The sequence below is a fragment of the Eleginops maclovinus genome, chromosome 5 (assembly GCF_036324505.1).
Source record: "Eleginops maclovinus isolate JMC-PN-2008 ecotype Puerto Natales chromosome 5, JC_Emac_rtc_rv5, whole genome shotgun sequence".
Classification (NCBI taxonomy): domain Eukaryota; kingdom Metazoa; phylum Chordata; class Actinopteri; order Perciformes; family Eleginopidae; genus Eleginops; species Eleginops maclovinus.
Window position 1 is genome coordinate 16,943,371 of NC_086353.1, and position 18,262 is coordinate 16,961,632.

The following is an 18,262-nucleotide window of genomic DNA, read 5'->3' on the forward strand; positions in this document are numbered from 1 at the left end:
CGTTAGACATACTTCGACAACTGAAAATTAAATTATGTATATTATGTGTATTGTCCATGTTTGGTCCTATGTGTTTGTGTTTGAACAACAAGATGAAAACGCCTGCTGTTAACTTTACTACCTGTTTTTTCCTTTGGTACAGTCAAGCTGTCTGTTTTCTAGGCGCCAAACACAGAAAAGAGTCGATGATAAAGTACAAGATGCAGTCATTGAAACCTGTATTATCGATTGATATAATATATATATTTTAAACTGTTTACCGATTTCCCCCAATCCTAATATTTTATTGTTTCTTCAGAAAGTATAACCTCAATCTGTTTCATATGGGAACATCGACAACAAATCCCTACTTGTCGCTGTTTTTTTCGTTGTTGCAGAAGTTTTCGTTGCCTAAGTTCACTCTTTCACACTAACCTGACATAGCCTAACATATGCGTGTAGTCTAACAAGAACTATGAATTTAAGCAATGACTGCTAATTGAAATATATATATAAGGCCATCTCAGTCACTGCAGGTGTCACTGTTGCCTCTTCTGCTGCCAATGTGGGCCTGTCCTATCGGTATAAACCACTAATCCCCAAATGTAATTAACCAAAAGGATTATTGAGTGCGTTGTGAGCACACCAGTATCCTGCTTATGATTGTTGTAATATCCCTGTTATCTTGTGAATGTAAACCTATCCAGCTTTCAGAAACGTGCATATGCTAGCTCAGACAGAAACCGGCACAATGTGGCATGTTCGGATGTGCATGGAACTAAATTAGCCTACTGTAGCTCACTACAAATGTGATACTTCCTTTACTTTTCAATTGTATGCAACTTTATAGCTTACTTCTACACCACTATTTCTCAGATGAAAATATTGAATTATATAAAGCAATTCAATTAAGCACATGCTTTCACATTAACGGATGAATGCAGGAGTGTGATATTGCTACCTAAACTTAGATAAAGTTTCTGATTACTTCTTACACCACTTGTGGCATACATAATATTTATACTTGTGAAGTGACTGAGATGGTGAGAAACCACAACACAAAGGGGATCAGAAAAAATGCGTACTTCTTAAATCAGGGATATGATAAACTACTTTTATTATGTTCCATGTAAACATTATACCCTGAACAACATCATAACCAGAATAAGGATAATAATGCTCATACAAACAAATGATTTTTCCCTCTGTGATGTTGTTTGAGGGAAAAGAAACCCAGTAAATAACTTGAAAAGAGTTCACCTGTGACCCTATTTGACCTCTCTGATATGAATCTACTACTACAAACATAATACTTGAATAACAACGTGACAACAACTTATTTTTCATGGTGAAAACATTTATTAAACACATATTAACAGCCACATTATTGAAAAAAATCCGACAGACAATTTTTTCAAATAAATTAGGTTTCAATGCCTGACTGTAATTGTGAATAGGCATAAATCACAATATCAACCTAAGGCATGTATATTGCAGTTCATCACTGTGCTGTGTTCTTTCATCATAGAAGTACAGAGGACAGGTAAACAAGTTCTGTAGCCCATAGTTTTTTTACCATTAGATCCATGAACCGAATACTATTACCTTGACGCTTCTGTTTTTGTCTATCTGCTCTGCTGGCTTCAACACGAGGCACACAGAGAGAATCAATTGTTATTTTTTCAAGTAAGACTACAAGCAGTCATGGTTCATTTTAAGGCAGTGCAGTTATTGGGCTCAGATTGAACTGGTGGTGGACCGGGGACTGCAGGCAAGAGGTAGGGAGGGTGAACACAGATGGCTCAAAGTTTTTGGTGTTGAAGGTGGTGTTGAAGTCGTTGGCAAAAAAGGAGGCGGACTCCGGGGCGCAGGGTGTGGCAGGTTCAGGTGTGGTGGCATGAGCAGGGGCTGTTGAGAGGACCTCTGATTCAAACTGCAGCAGCTGACCCATGAAACTGAAGTTGGGTGAGATGACTGCCCGGCGCTGCTTGATAATATCGAAGGCAGCATCCAACCGCAACTGCTGCGTCCTCATGATGTAGGCCATGCAGATGGTAGGTGAGCGGGAGATGCCTGCTTCGCAATGGACTAGAACCTTTCCCCCTGATTGCTTCACGTGATCTGCAAGGAGAAGAAGGAGAGGAAGACAAGGTTAATAACCTGTGGTTGGTTGAATGGACAATTGTTCTTTCTTTCTGTGATCATAGGTAAAATTGTTGTACAGAATCAACAGTTGCATTATATTAAGTTCATTTAAAAAATAATGGCCATGGTTTTGTGTCATGTTTTATTATTCAGTTTGGTTTGTGTCTGTAATGGATGTTTAAAGTCAAGTAATGTGGTGGAGAGGTTCAAATGAATCAAAAGGGCGTGTTAAACAATTAATAATAACAAATGAGAATAACCCAGTTAGGGTATTTAGTGCCTACTTTTTACTCCCACTTATAAACCATTTTCTGTAAATTCATCTAGTTTCTCTCTCTCTTGCCGCATACAAACAGCAAGATATAATGGGCAAACAGTAACATCAACATCAATCTATTTAGGGACGCAGAAATGCTTCAATTGGGGATGCAGAGACACTTGTGAGGCTTTTCTGAGTCATAGGGAGCAGCAGTACATGAGACTTTCTCTCTCCTACACTGCTGTGGGGGTGCTGGGTGCTGCTGCAGAGCTCACTGTGTGCTCTAGTTTAGAGTTTCAGCACTCCTACACACTTATCTGAATGTTCTGATGCCCACATAAAAACCTACTTTCTGTCATGAGTGCCACTCACGACACATTGCGAGATTTGGTTAATTCCTAGAGCAGCTGCAAACACCTACATGTCTCTCACTCTGCCTGATTTATCTGGAAGATGTGCCATAACATAGTTACAAAAAGGCACTTCAGACACAACACATCTCCCTCTGCATAGAAATAGAAACATTGAGGGCCACTTCTGTCTGGCTCTGATAGACACAGCAGGGAGAAGGATGATTTCTGACAGCTCTGATCTACCTAAACCGCATAAATTAATCATGATCTTTCCATCTGTAGTGCAGGATGGTGGAGAGCGTGACAGCAGCAGTGGGTCAATACAATTTATCATAGCCTCCCTGACTATACAGCTGTCAACATGCATGTCCGCAGAGATTGTGATTGGTGATTGATTTTCGCTCGAGTCCCAGCAGCAGCCCGATGATTATTCGTACACCATAATCACTTGGCATGGTTAATAAAGTTTGGTTGCCCTCTCTGAAAGTAGGCTGAACCTGAAAAATGTTCAGCATTATGTAAAAATAAACAGGCTTACACAAAGACATTCTAAGTGAAGGCTGCATCCCCAAATGCACAATAACAACATTAGACACCCAATACCGGTCAGCCATTCTGCTCGTGGGTGCTGTCCTTGGTTATGCCTCGCTATAAATAGCCAAAAGCACAATATGTGCATCTTTTGCTGCTGCTGCTATTATCTAGCATCTCATGTTCCTCTGTTACACATTCACTTCCCTGCTGTCATTGGGTCCGATAATATTGACACCTGCAAGCAACCCACAACTACACAATCTCATTATGTCTCAGTCAGCTGGCTTTTATGCTTCATATAACCATCACAAACAACTGTGTGTGAATGTCAGTCAGCCTCCTCCACCCGGGCATTACTAAACACGGACAGCTCACACAGTTGTCACACTGACTGGCCACACCCGGCAGAGCAAAGCCACAGAGATTAAGGCCTGGGAGGCGATGACGGCATGGGAGTGTCTTTTTCAAGTAAAGACAAGGGAGTGAGTTCAGAGGGGGACGGGGGAATTGAGCAAATCCTCAATGAAGGCAGGCTGGATGTGTTAGTGGGGGATTGAAGGAAGGCGATAAAGTTAAACTGATTACAGGATTTCTTATCAGCTCTCTATTTGTGAATGAACTCAGGCAAGAGGCAATGACAAAATAGTTTATTTGAAGACACATCTCAATCACCTATGTATAGGAGATTCCTTAAGGTGATGTTGCATTTGAAATAGAGAAGTTTGTGGGGAGTTTATTCATTTCCCTAAACTAGATTGAGGGACAGAACCAAGATGTACTTCTGTAAATGTAGCCTATTTGTTTGTGTATTTTGTGTGCATGCGTTTTCTTTTCTATTTTAACTAAACCAAACCATTTGGATAGATAAAAGGAGAGCCATGCTGGCAAAATGTTTATTCCCTTGAACTCACCAATAAACTCTATGGCCTCCTGGAAGTGGGAGCTGATGTCGGCCATGTGATTGTCCTCCACTGGGATCCACTTGTAGTCGTAGTGGCCCTTGGCCGGCTGCATGTCCCTGCGTGACACATTGAGCAAGGCCGTGATGTGAAGGTCGCTGAGATAGTCCTGTCTGGAGGCATGGTAGGCACTACCGAGGTAGAGGAAAGGCAGGATCTCTACAGGTTTACCCTGAGAGGGAGAGAAAAAGAGATGTTAATTCATGTCGATAAGGACTAGAATACACAACACAGTCTGATTCACGGCCACCTAAACAAGACACAACACTGGACCCCAGATACTGATGCCTATGCTTTAAGCTATCCCATAATCCACCCCTGAGAAAAAAGACTCCGAGCCACAACATACAAACACCTGCCATCCTGTTAATCTGCAGGGAAGAACATTGTGTTCAACTGCAGACAAAATGCACACAGATGCGTACATCTGCATGATGGATTTCTCCTGTTATGTTTAAATAACCCACAATATGTCAACCAGACTCAATAGAGTGTTCTATGAGATGTGAAGCTGCCTCATGCTTTCTATTTGGGCAGTGGAGGAGATAGAAGGAAGGTCAGAGATAAAAGAGTGTTTTCCTGTATGGGGTATTTTGATGTCAGCTGGGCATCAGTGAATAGGCTCTGCCATGTTTAGCCAAATATGAGATAGCCAGGGAGCAGTGAAGGTCAGAGAATATCAAAATGATGCCACATATAATTCTCTCTGATGTCAGCAGGGCTTGGATGTGTGTGCTTTTTTTTGATAAGGTTATAAATACAAACTGGCATTTGTGAGAGAGTGCGGTAATGAATTGTAGGGTGTTTCCATACCTGATCGTAATCTGGTTTGTGGTGAGAAAGCTTTTCGCTGTGGTTGCTGACTCTTTTCTCGGTTTCAGTTCCGCTCTGGTCGATGGTTTTCACCTCAGTGCAAAGTTCAGGGTATTGAGAGTGGAAGTTCTCATAACCTCCTGAGAAAAAAAAAACATGAACACATAATTTAATAATGGATAAGATAAGAATATATCTGCCTCCACTTCCCCAACACAGAAAAATACACATCTTGTGAAATGGCAGATCTTACAAAACACTTCTAAGCAGCAGATTATAACGTATAACCTGATTAAAAGCGCCCAATTAATTACAGTTGTAAAACCGGTAATCCTGTAAGGGGGCCACATCCTGAGGACGCAGAGGTTACAGACGGAAATGTATTTCTTTCAACACATTATCCAAAGCCCAGTGGTGTTGTTTAACTGCGATTTCATTGTATTTCTTTTTTATTATCAAACGACTCATCCGCTCTGTTGACGCAAACAGGACATGTATCTCTCCAAGAAGTGAAATATAAATGTGGACTGCTCTCAACACAGGCGAGAGGGAAAATGATAAAAAATATGATTTGGGTTTATATCTGGATTATGAGGTAAAGTAGAATTAAATGTAAAAGACATATGGTTATCAGGGGGACCAATGAGCTTGGACATAGCAAGGACATATTTGAAATAGCGAAATTGTCAAACATTTCAGATGTAAATCACCTTGCCTGCTATCTTACAATTTAAAATATATTCTTGAAACAGCCAAACTAAACTCTCTTTTCTGGATTAAAACAAGTTTCATTATCACAAAGCTCTCACCTTTCAGGAAACAGATGTTTGCCCCGCTGGCCAGATGCGACAGAGTGTTTATTACTATTTGTGCTACACTGTCCTTCTTCAGTTTCTGCCAGTGGGACGTCCGGTCATCCAGAGCTATGATGGCCGATATGTTCCCCTCCCGGAGCCGGAGAAGGGACCTCTCATCCGGGATGACAAACTGCAGAGGCACCGGCCCTCCTCGGGACCTCCGGACCACCACTGAGTTGAGATTGACATTGACGGAGCCCTCGATGTTGGAGCTCGCGAAGGAAAGATAGGGTCGACAATCCACAATAAGGCAGCTCGCGCACTCCTTCCTGATTATTTTCCTCAGACGCCGGCAGTCTATGCTGGTGACTTTCATTTTGACACAGATGATTTGTTATTATTATTGCCTAAAGAATTAAACTGGATGAGACGGTTGAGCGATGGTTCCCGTGCGCGTCCTTGCTTATATGTCCTCCAAAGGGATTCCTGCCGATCGGTTTTATGTGAACGGGACCTCCGGCTAGTGACGTCACGAACCATATATGGACACCGGTGAGTCGTTCTCGCACTGAAAGAGAAAACGCCCACATCTATGACTCGACTGTGGCTCCACCCCCGGTCCTGGTAAACAAAACCCTACTACCGCAGTGTGTTTGATTCAATACTCACTGTGTGGGCCCTACCAGAACCCGTCAAACTGGTCCGTCCACTACAAGCATGAGAATAACAAACAATACCAGACTTTACTCTATGACTTCACCCTGACTGTAGAAAGGATATAATGTCTGCATGGGATGCTATCAAACACCACAGCCTTAGATATCAATAGGAAAAAAAATCACATTTTTTTAGTTTAATAATTCTGTTTATATAAATTCTCTATAAAGTGAAATGATCTAGGTGGGATTCAGTGGAATTTCTGCCTCTTTTCAATTCTGCAAATAATAGAGCTATTTAGATTAATCAAGACATTGAAAAATAAACTCTGTGGGATTAATAAAGGTATACTGATTCTGACAACACAAACCATTGTTTGAATTATTTTTTGTTTTCAATGCCAAAAGATTATAACAAAGTCCCCGGTATATATTTAGTCTCTTGTTTAGTCCAACCAACATCCCATAACTCAAAGGTAACACATTTTGAATGTTTTTCATATGACATATTACATACATAATATTAAAGTGATAATGCAGGAAATTACAGATAGGACCCATGACTCTCAATTGGTCTGTCAAAGATAGCATGTACAGTGATTTAATTGCATGACTTATACTCACATATAAACTCATTAGTGAGTAGCACAATCAATGTACAGTAAAACCCTAACAGTGATTTATTTTGTTACAGCTTCTTGTGAATAGTCTTCTATGCAGTACTCAGTCATGTGGGGGCTTTTAAGCAGAGCTCAGTAGCTGACAAAAACAAACATCTAACATCCGCTTAGTCCCATGTATAGCCCAGGGAACCTGCCTTATATCCCCCAGCATGTAAGCCTAATTCTCCAATTGAATTAACAGGTTTAAAGGTCACACTGCATGCACTCTCATGGCGTACACTCAAACTTAACACGAAGCATGGTACTGTGTTTGGGTTCTGTTTGTGCTGTATTTGAATATGTAACTTCAGCACTTTTTAAAACAGAAAACATTTATGATCTCACTGTATGTCATACTCGGAGGAGATTGCAACCCAAAAGAGGAAACTTTTAAGCACATTTTCCATAATGCTGAACTATTGCTTTAATGTTTTCAAATGACAATGGCTAGTTACTAAAGTAGCCTCTAACTTGTTACTTTGAATGTTCATTTCTACATTTTTCATTGCATCCTGTATGTGTTGAAATCTTTCCTGAGTGTTACAAAAGCTCAAGGTTTATAGGCCAAGCCATGCTTAAAATGTACCACATACATAGTGTAAAAAAGAGGTACTGAAAGCCTCTTTGGTGAAAGCAATCCAACAAATATGTGTTACATCATGTTGTGTCTGCTGCTACATGAATGCGTGGGACTATGAGCAAAACAAAGAGAAAGGGAGAGAGAGGCATGGGACAATGCAGGAATGAGACAAATAGACAGAAAGAAAAACACAAACAAACCTAACAAATAACATGACAGAGTATCATTCAATACTGGCAAGAGGACTGTTTCTGTTCTGTTGTATGTATTTATGTAGATAGATGAATAATTAGATAGATACACTGAAAAAACTGAAACATTGACTGTACTTAAATGTATTATGTGAGCAAATACCACATCATTGTATTAGATTAGTTAATAGCAAGTAATTAGATTCAACTTAATATTGTTGCTTTCAACTAACCTAATACAATGATGTATAATTTGTTGCCGTAATACATCTAATTAAATTCAATCTTTCTCATTGTAAATAGATCGATAGACAGATAAATAGACAGATAGGAAGACAGACGGACTGACAGACAGAGAGATGGATGCACTGTTGGATGAATGGGCATGTTGGGTGGCGGGATGCCTGGATGGCTGGATGGCGGCTGAGGATTAGAGGGACAGCAGGCAGTGTGCCATATGGTCCGGTCTAATCTGGGCCTGTGACATCATGGCTGATGAGCGGGGAGGCCCACCATCCGTTTCCAAGCCTTCATTTCATTATGCGGTGTGTTAGTGTCAGCTGTAAATAACAACAGTATAGGCCCAAATAAGCAATATAAACAAGTTGTGTACCCTCCCTCTTCGTCCCTCCTCTGGTCTCTTTCCTTTATTCCTTCACTCACTCATCAATGACATGTTTGGAGCCCAACCACATCGCTAACAGGATTGCCTCAGTACATCAGTGGCTCTGTAGTATTGCTATTATATTTAGGAAGCAGGCAGGCAATTTCTAATCTTGCTTTCGCAAAGCCCTGCAGTCAGCTGGTCGGCTATAAGGACTGTTGTGTCAGCCGTGTGTGTGTCTAACGCAGTATATTAGGTGTGTCATCTATGTGGTGATGTCATAGGTTTACAAGTAAAACAGGGTAGTTGATTTCTTTTATCCCTGGTTCAAGGTAAAATTGATTAATATTTAAAAGTATGGGAATTGCAATGTCATGTACCTGTCCAATTCTTGTCAACCAATGCTGAATAAATTACATTAAATATGTATAGTTACAAGATAAAATATTAAAAACAAACAAGAATATAGAATAAATACAAAAAAATCGATTGTTTTTGAGAAGATTGACAGAAAAACACGTTTGGACCAAAATTAAACAAATATCTATGTGAATATTTGCATACTTATAAATAGAGTATCTTTTGGGTTTCGAAGAAAAAAAAGACATTTGTCAAATCAAGTAAAAAAATTTCCAGCTGCTTTTATTCCAAACAATAGCAAAAATGATCAATAGCGATCTCTTTCAATAATGGTCTGAATTTGGCATTTGCATCATCAAAAAAGACAAACATTTGAGACAAGGATTAAGGATACATACATTTTTAACATTACATAACAATTACTAACAGAATAAAATTCACACCCCTTCAACAAACATTTGATCTGGGAGGAGTCTTTATTTTTAGGGTTCACCGGTGTACAGAAGACAACACTTGTCTAACCTTATTAAATCATGTAACAATATCTCTGATTTGATGATAACCATTTATTAACTAGCCAACTTCTCTGTTTGTAGAATACAATTTATTTGTAACCACATTCAGTGGGGATGTATGTAATGTATAATAATTCCACATTATAAAAGTTATCTCACATACTGATTTAATAGAAATATCTCGGCCAGTTGTTTCCACCGCACTACTGTTCTCATTAACGTGAAATAAGGCGATGTTCTTACACCTCGAGGGAAAAACAACAACTGCCGGCTGGACGGAGGCTGTGAGAAAACACACAGAGGAGGAAGAACACAAGAAAAAAATACACTTTGAGATGTAAATGTGTTTTAATTACGGTGAAGTTATGCAGTTCAGTTTTTGTTTCGTCAGTGCTTGTTTTCCAATAACCTGCCCATGAACTGTGTCAAATATTCACATAAACACAACCTCATGTGCTTTGCTTGCACTTTTTCCAGGGTCTATTGTGGCTCCTGCAAGTGGAAAAGTCAGCTTTAATGCCTCATATACTGTTTAACTTATGTCTCGCCGTCTCATTCACTGACCCAAAATGGTGGCTATAGAAATAACTACTGTATTTTATTCTGAGGGATAACTTTTATTTTATACTTTTAAATGTTCTATTCCCTGCTTTCAAACTTCCCTGTAATATGCAGTTGTTTGATTTCAAGGAAAATTTTCCTAGTGACATTTGGTCTCGTTTCTGTTGAAAGTATTAAACTGTATGTGGATTATTTTACCTTGATATTAAAGAAGGAGCCATGGCTGATTCAAAACAGCAAAGTGATTTCTCGTTTGCATTACTTGTCCACATAATAGGTTGTACTACACTCTTCATGTATCTGCTTTGGTGCTGCATGTCACAAGACCTTTTAGCAGCAGACAATTACTGTTGGCCAGAATGTTTCAGTACGGTATGTAAGTGCGTCAAGTCATTTCCTGTCCAGAATCTCCCCTTTTCCATGTGACTTATAAAAAGCACCAAAACACAATAGGTCGCTTCAGAGGGAGATGCCCCCACAAACTCTCCCCCTGCATCCCCCCTCAGAGCTACAGGTGCTTCCTGATGTGCTGACTGGGCCTCCAGCTGATGACACGGTTTCCTAATAAGTGAGATGAGTGTTGTTACTCATCTCACTTCAGCTGACCACTGAGTACAGTGTGGTGTTATTTCACCCAAGAACCAAAAAAGGACTTAAAGGAGTTTCAGTGAAGAGCTAGTCAATCGTTTAACGTAAACAGCAGCAGTAATTTCTGGTAATCCAGATAATTAAAAGGAAAATCATCACAAAGAACTAACAAACACAACGTTTGAAGTGAATATGGTCATTACTGATTAAAAAAAAGGGAAGTTACGATAACGACATTTCTGTGTACTCTGGTAGGGACAACTCATTATGTACTTCTGGCAGTCAACCGTATTAGGTTTTCATAGTGTTTTATATTTATGGTATTTTAGTGCATTTTAATGTTTTATTCATAATTTTTACTACTGGGTTTTTGTGGATGCTGTCCCATAGACAGTTTTCTATAATCACAATTAAGTCAATACAACAAAACAAAATATGTCTACAACTCAAAAGATATTCCTTCTAATTGTTCTTCTAATAAAGCTGGAATCCTAAGACAAAATAAAATGGAAAGTAGCTTCAAAGTTGAAATGTTGCTGTCAACATAATGCTGTCCAAAAACCCCTAATTAGTATCAGAGAGCAACAATCTCTAACCTAAACCATTTTGATGAGAACACACTTCACAGAAAAACTTTTGAATGGAAAAAAAAATAAAGGATCTTCACATAGCAGGAGGTTTCACACTGTATGTGTTGGCAGATATGACCAAGCAATACCTGTGTGTAGCTGAATATGTGAAAATGATCGAGCATTTTGTTTTATCAGTTTAATTAGCCAAACTAATCATGATAAATAAGAGAGTTCAAAAGTAAAATACACGTTATTAGGATAATGTTATATAAAACATTTCAAAATTATAATGAACAGATCAGCTTTTGATCTTTCAATTCAGAGTTAAGGGGAGGAATAAAGTTCAAACTTAGTAGTTATTTCATGGTATTGCACAATGAAAGAAAGAAAGGAGATCTCACAATAAAAACAAATGAAATTGAATTGACATTTAGTTTGGAGAGTTTTCAGTCAATGTGTGGTGAGCTGGGCTGACTGCACTCAGTGCCCTGTCCATCTGAGTCATACTGCTCACATGAGAGGAGGGGTCGACTCATTGGAACATTTTCACACCAGTACAGAAATATCCCAAATTAACATGTCACAAAACAGCCTAATCTGGCATCACAGGGACAAAAGCAATCACAGAAGCACAACATGAAGAAAAAAGCACAAAATAAAACATACAAGTGTAAGTAAGTCACAAATATTTCAGGAAATGCTGACGGCATGTAGACACACGCTGCTGTTTGTTTATGTGTGGGCATCATATCACATCCAATGCATCGTTCAACCTGTAGCTGCCAAATTCAATATGAAACAGGAATGTTTGATATTCCTGAGTTCATGTCATGATATGCTGGCCCAGATGACACATGCTGAACACACACTTAGATAGAAATGCCTCGAAGGCTTGACTCACCCGCCGACTCCCACCCACTGCTCACCATCATGTCATGACTCTCCCAGGCAAGGCAAAGGTGAGACGGGGAGAGAGAGAAGTATTAAAAAGGTACCAAATGCAGAACAAATCTTAAATAAATAAAGCAAAAAAAAAAAAAAAACCCAAAGAAAGAAACTAAATATATTTTGAAAATTACATACATTTATTATAGATGAAAATTAAGTCTAATTAAATTAAACATCTTAATTTGCCAGATTATTTGACTAAATTAGGCAGATTCAATTTTTAACAAAACATTTTATTTATAATCTCTTGTTTTTATGCTTAAATCTTAATTTAAAAGAATAAGTAGTATTTAGTACAGTACAATATTTCCCTCTGAATTGTAGTGGTAAATATGGCATTAAAAAGATACTCAAGTACCCCATCATTAAGGACAGTACCTGAAGTACTTAGTTATATTTTACTGCTGTGAGTGTGTTTGCCAGATTCAACAGAAGGTAGTTCACCCCTCATCTGACCCCAGTTTTTTTCCGAAAGAAAAGTCACTCTGGGTCTCCGGGTGAAATTTCCATTGCACAAAAATAGTCCTGCCTCAGGTGGTGATAAATGTGGCCTGCCCTCTTTATGCTGCAGAGGCGAGAGCGCCGTGGGAATTTGGCGTGGACCACAAAGCATTGACGTGCTGTTCTGTGGCGGGCGAGCTATAAAGGAGAACATACACACCTGGTTATTTCCATAACCGTGTACAGTTTGTGTCAAGATGTTCCACAGAGAGCTGAACTACATCGTGTTCTGTACCTCAGCGTGGCCTGGTTTCTGTAGAGGAGTTTTATAGAAGAGCCCACGTTTATCACATCTCCTAAAATAACACAAGCACGCACGTAGAGCTGTGAAAGTTATCATGACAGATGACAATCCAGGAAAGCTGCTCTTCACCTGCTTCACATTAACACACATCCATATCTGCTGTTTCACATCTGAGTTGCTTACTAACACATCACTGCATCAAGCACTCGCTGTTCTTTATTTCTGCTTCTTACTCAGAAATTAGACAGTTATTCAGGGAAGAGATCGAACAGAAATGTGGCAAGAACAGTAATACATCACAACCAAGCAGTGAAGTAATTTCCTGTTATTGCTTTTTAACGAGGCCATTTTCTGCCACTAAAATATGTTGCAATGCTGATACTCTGTTGGCAGCCCTGAGCAGGGGCTTCCCGTTAAGAGCAGGGTTACAGAAAGTGTCTTTTAATGCCAGTCTATGGGTTATTATTGTTCCAAGACAATACAAGCCGTACAGTTGAAAGCAGCTCCTATAATATTAACAAATGATGTGTTGATCTAAAATCTAATGTATCCTATTCCTTCTTTGGTTGGACTTCAGTGTTATCCAAAACCTATTAAAACACATAAATCAGCCACATATTTGCACTGGCTGATACATACCATCATTGTTATGAAGACAAGCACTGTAGTTGAATTTACTGTAAGTCACTCCTACTCCTGATGTCATAAATATTCACTAGCCCAATGTGTATTACTCCGCAGCTAAAAATAGTGCACAACAAATCTACAATTTACTCATTTATGGGCAAACACAGTTCACAGCTATAATATGGATTTATTTACAATGTTAAACTGTATATTCTTTAAGATTTTTCAAAAGTATGTAGGATCAAATGGGCATTGCTCAAAAAGTATTGAGAGATGGACTAACGCACAGTATTATTTTACACTGTACAGTCTCTTAATTGGTACAATAATATACTTTAAAGTTTACAGTATATTATTTGTTATTTTGTGTTATGGAAAAGCAGAGGTGAGAGAAGAACTCAGATCTTGTACTTTAGTAAAAGTACAAGAGTTTAAGAATACTCCGTCACAAGTAAAAGTCCTGCATTCAAAATGTTTTTAAAGTAAAGTAAAAGTACAAAAGTATAAGCATCAAAATCTACTTAAAGTACCAAAAGTAAAAATACTCATTATGCACATTGGTCCATTTCAGAATAATATATCTGATATTTTTTATAATTATTGATCATTAAAATGTTATCAAAGCTGGTAAAGGTGCAGCTAGTTTTATTGACTTTGTATACTATACTATATGTAGCTTTGTGAATTTGCAGGTGTAACTAAAGTCACATTTAAGGGTTAATTGTATTTCACATCATTAATCCAAATCTGTAAAGTAACTAAAGGTATTAGATAAATGTAGTGAAGTACAAAGTAGCATAAAGAAAGAAAAGTAGTTTGCACCACTGTGGATGTTACCCAGACATTATCAGGCATCAGATATAATCTTTGTTGTGCCCTTTCCACCAGGATGTGTAAAACCTGAGCAGAAATGCAACTTAAAAACAGCATCTGTAATTAATCATGTGAAAAGTCTGAACAGGATCATAGCGCTTAGTCAGCCTTCTGCCTGCTCTGCGTGATTCTCCCACATCCTCAGCATTTTATATAACAATGCATGTGCAAAGCTGTGCCTTTCTCTTTGCTCTCTAACAAATTTTAGTGTCTATAAATATACATTTTATGTCATTATATTGTTATCTGTCTTCACTTCCTGCTGAGTGCAGTGGGTTCACAGCAGAGAACGAGAAAGGAAGCGAGAAGATGAATCGACACAGGGGCAGCGGTGGAAATGTAGCTGCCACTCTGAGGGTGTTAATGTTACTTTGAAGAGGCAATAAATATCACTTTAAGCCTTTGGCGGTGAGCCACCCAGTGGATCATCAACTTCCAATCCATGAAGAATAAATCCCCACAGGCACTTACTATGATTGTGTACATCAAGCTTCCCTACGAAGAGAACTAAATAATCCGGGTTAGATGAATGCACACTGAAGCTTTTCATATCAGGGTCACAGTGGAGGCTCCATGGCTGGGAACCTATCTCACTTTACCTGCGCTGTTGTAATTAAAGGGATACGGGAAATAATAAAGATAAAAAGTTTGAACAGGTTCATTTGCAGTTTCACTACCTGTACGCCTAAAGGCATAGCTTCAAGAGGCATTGTAAAGAGTCCCAGTTTCCTTCCTCCATACATTTGTAGACAATGTCACTTAATAGAAAATCGAACTGATTTACATTCAAAACAGCCTTCAGCTTCAACGGAGCATTTCCCGCAGCTTGGCAAACCGGCCTTTGTTGTTTAAGGAAGTATGTTCTCTTGCAAGCTCAAAAACATTCCTGTAGACAATTGAGAACTGCAGCTGTGTGTGTGTGTGTGTGTGTGTGTGTGTGTGTGTGTGTGTGTGTGTGTGTGTGTGTGTGTGTGTGTGTGTGTGTGTGTGTGTGTGTGTGTGTGTGTGTGTGTGTGTGTGTTTCAAAGGTGAAAATATGCATAACAAATATCTTTAACAGCATTGAAAGAACATCAGTCAGCACAGTGAGTTTTAAAACTCTAATAAAATTGGTGCATGATAATCTGAAAAGAAAAAGCATGCTGACATTTTTCACACACTGAATTTCCGCTTTGGTGGATCAATAAAGGTCCATCTTCTTTCTTCTTCTAAATAAGGGTTAGGGTTAGGTTATAACAGATGATTTCAAAAGCAGAATACGTAATTCATCTTGGGGGGAATCTGGTTCTGTTACAGTTGCCCCATTCAAGAATGAAATGTAAAATATAGGACAAATATATTTCTATAAACATTAGAAATAAGTACAGGTAACATTTCCAAAAAAACCACAAAACTAAATAAAATACAGTATTATATATATAAAATAAACAGTTAAAATATTATAATAAAAACAATAATAATAATATCAATAAAATAATATTTATATAGATGCAGCCCAAAGTGATTTGCAGAGCAAGGTAAGATGCATAACACGGAACTGAAGAGTCACTCCTGCAAGTGCCTCCTCCCCCTCTGTTTGTCTGTCTGTCTGTCCCTTCACTTTCTGTGTCTCTCTTTCTGTTTTACTCCCACCCTCTTCTCTCATCCCCTGTTGTCCAGCCTGTCTTCCCCCGTCCTCCCCTTTCATCACCTGTGTGGGAGGCACAAAGCCAAATCCACTGAGCTGGAATTAAACTCAGTGAGGCCTTACAGATTGCACTGCTTCGCTTTAATCACACACAACCCACACACTCATAAATACACACATGTACTCACACCTGTACATAAGTACATCACACACAGAGACTGGCACTCTCCCACTCACCAATGGAAAGACAGGGGCAGGGATGGAAAGATGTAATAGATAGCAGTGGCGACTGGGGAGTGTCCACGTCATAGGAAGTAGCTATATACTTTACTGGCACACACTGTACGTTAAGTATAAATACATACTGTACTAAATGTTACCATTGGGGGCAGGTGCCAGTTTGTCGGAGAAAAAGAGAAAAAAAACAAAACACCATTCAGCAACAAAATGAAAAGAAAGACATTAGGGACATGAAAACTGCTTTTCAGCTTTCAGTTTTAGGGTGAATATGTTCTTTAAAAAGGTCACCTATAATGCAAAATCATGTCTTTTATACATCAATATGTGTCCCCTCTGTGTTAAACATGGGAAACTTGGATTTGATTATACAGCAGGTGTTTTGATGTTATGTTGCTGTTGTGAAACTCGGCCTTCCTTTACTTCAATTCGTCAAGCTCTTTTCTGTTATAATGGTAATTTACCATGGAGGCACGGGACAAATACAAGTTTTGTTGACAAATGTAACACACCTTGACATATTGGAGTTGAAATAGTCCTTTAAGGGGTAATTTCTTTTCATATTTGGTTCAACACAAAAAGTCCTACGCACAAACAAGTGCAAAGATGACCAAACAGGCACCGCTACAAGAGTTACAATATAAAAAAAGAGGCCTTGTTCTGCACCTATATTTCACTGATCATATTTCATTGCAGGGTACACAATGACATATTATCAGTGGGTGGGAAGCACTGTGTAATTGTATTGTCACTCTCTCTCTCACACACACACACACACACACACACACACACACACACACACACACACACACTCTCTAACACACACACACACACACACACACACACACACACACACACACACACACACACACACACACACACACACACACACACACACACACACAATTGTTCTTGTGTTTATAATCATGCCTTTTAAGCTGAAGCTGTACACTGACTCTGGTGGAGATGTGAGCTGACAGTGAGCAGGGCTTTGACATTTCCTCTTTCTATACCAATCTTTAATAACAATCGCACAGAGGAGCTGAGGGAGGGGCAAGCCCGGTGACGCATACATTGTCTGTGTTCATCTTACTTCCCCAAAAATCAGACATAGGGAGGGAGCATGTGGGAGATTTGACTCTCATTTTCTTGTTTTTTTTCTCCCCAAGCTCACACGTTAACCAACTGACTCAGGGAGGTGGGTTTGAAAGTACGCAATGGTCTAACAAATAAAATGGAATGAGGGATACATTTTATAGATAATACATTGCCTTGATTATGAGGAACCACTGCTTCTTGCTAAATTGGTTTGTGGTATATTTAAGAGCAGAGGAGAAGACTCGTCATAAGACAATGAACTACACTCGATTTCGGCTGTCATTAAGGGGCAGCATCCAGATCAGTTCAGATGAAAAGATAGAAACACAACATGATATCATGATTATGATTTCAGTGAAAAAAAAGCGTGTTCACTTTTATATCTGTGTTCTTCTGGAAATAAATTGCATTGACCAAAGCATATTGTCATTAAATAAAATAAAGGTAAACAAAAGCATGTTAGCATTTGATGAAAAACGAATTGAATAACCACTGCAGATTGTTATTTCTGTTTGGCAATTATTCATTAGCGCTTCCATACAAGACACCCTCATGATAATCAAAATAAAGACAAAGAAATCAGCTGAACTGCTGTTCCTCATTTCCCAAGGCTTATCTAAAAACACTATAATAAAAATGAAGTCTATGAAGGGAAACAGTCTGTGGGAACAAACTAAGTCAGGCTTTGATTTTGTTCCCCACTACCCGGACTTATGTTCAAATTCTTTCATCTATTCTCATATAGAGCGTTACACACACACTTAACTGGAATTTTCTTTATGTCTAAACACAAGATATGAGTATATAAAATAGAGTCATACCATGCCTTTACCAACAATTACCTCTACAGGCTTATGTTTGAGAGAACCAGAGCATCTCACTGACCACAGTAATCCATGTTTTATCTCCATAGCAGTGAAGCACCCCGCCCACCCACCAACATCCACCATAGCTGAGCCGTACGAACAGTTACTAAAAG

The 18,262-nt window shown here is 38.9% G+C and overlaps 1 protein-coding gene across 1 annotated transcript; it reads right to left on the bottom strand.

Moving 5' to 3' along the window:
• Positions 1 to 1,315: 1,315 nt before the first annotated feature.
• dusp5 (dual specificity phosphatase 5) lies at positions 1,316 to 6,319 on the bottom strand. The gene is made up of 4 exons (XM_063884059.1): positions 5,852 to 6,319; positions 5,043 to 5,182; positions 4,182 to 4,401; positions 1,316 to 2,100 (listed from the first exon to the last, which is right to left on the bottom strand). The coding sequence occupies exons 1-4, from the start codon at positions 6,213 to 6,215 to the stop codon at positions 1,694 to 1,696; spliced, it is 1,131 nt and encodes a 376-aa protein (XP_063740129.1). The 5' UTR covers positions 6,216 to 6,319; the 3' UTR covers positions 1,316 to 1,693.
• Between the last annotated feature and the right edge of the window lie 11,943 nt (positions 6,320 to 18,262).

Excerpts from the sequence above, each read along its gene's own strand:
- dusp5 (XM_063884059.1), bottom strand. The coding sequence starts at position 6,215 with ATGAAAGTCACCAGCATAGACTGCCGGCGTCTGAGGAAAATAATCAGG. Across the intron at positions 4,402-5,042 it reads ACAAACCAGATTACGATCAG|GGTAAACCTGTAGAGATCCT; the intron begins GTATGGAAACAC and ends TCTCCCTCTCAG. Across the intron at positions 2,101-4,181 it reads GGAGGCCATAGAGTTTATTG|ATCACGTGAAGCAATCAGGG; the intron begins GTGAGTTCAAGG and ends TTCTCCTTGCAG.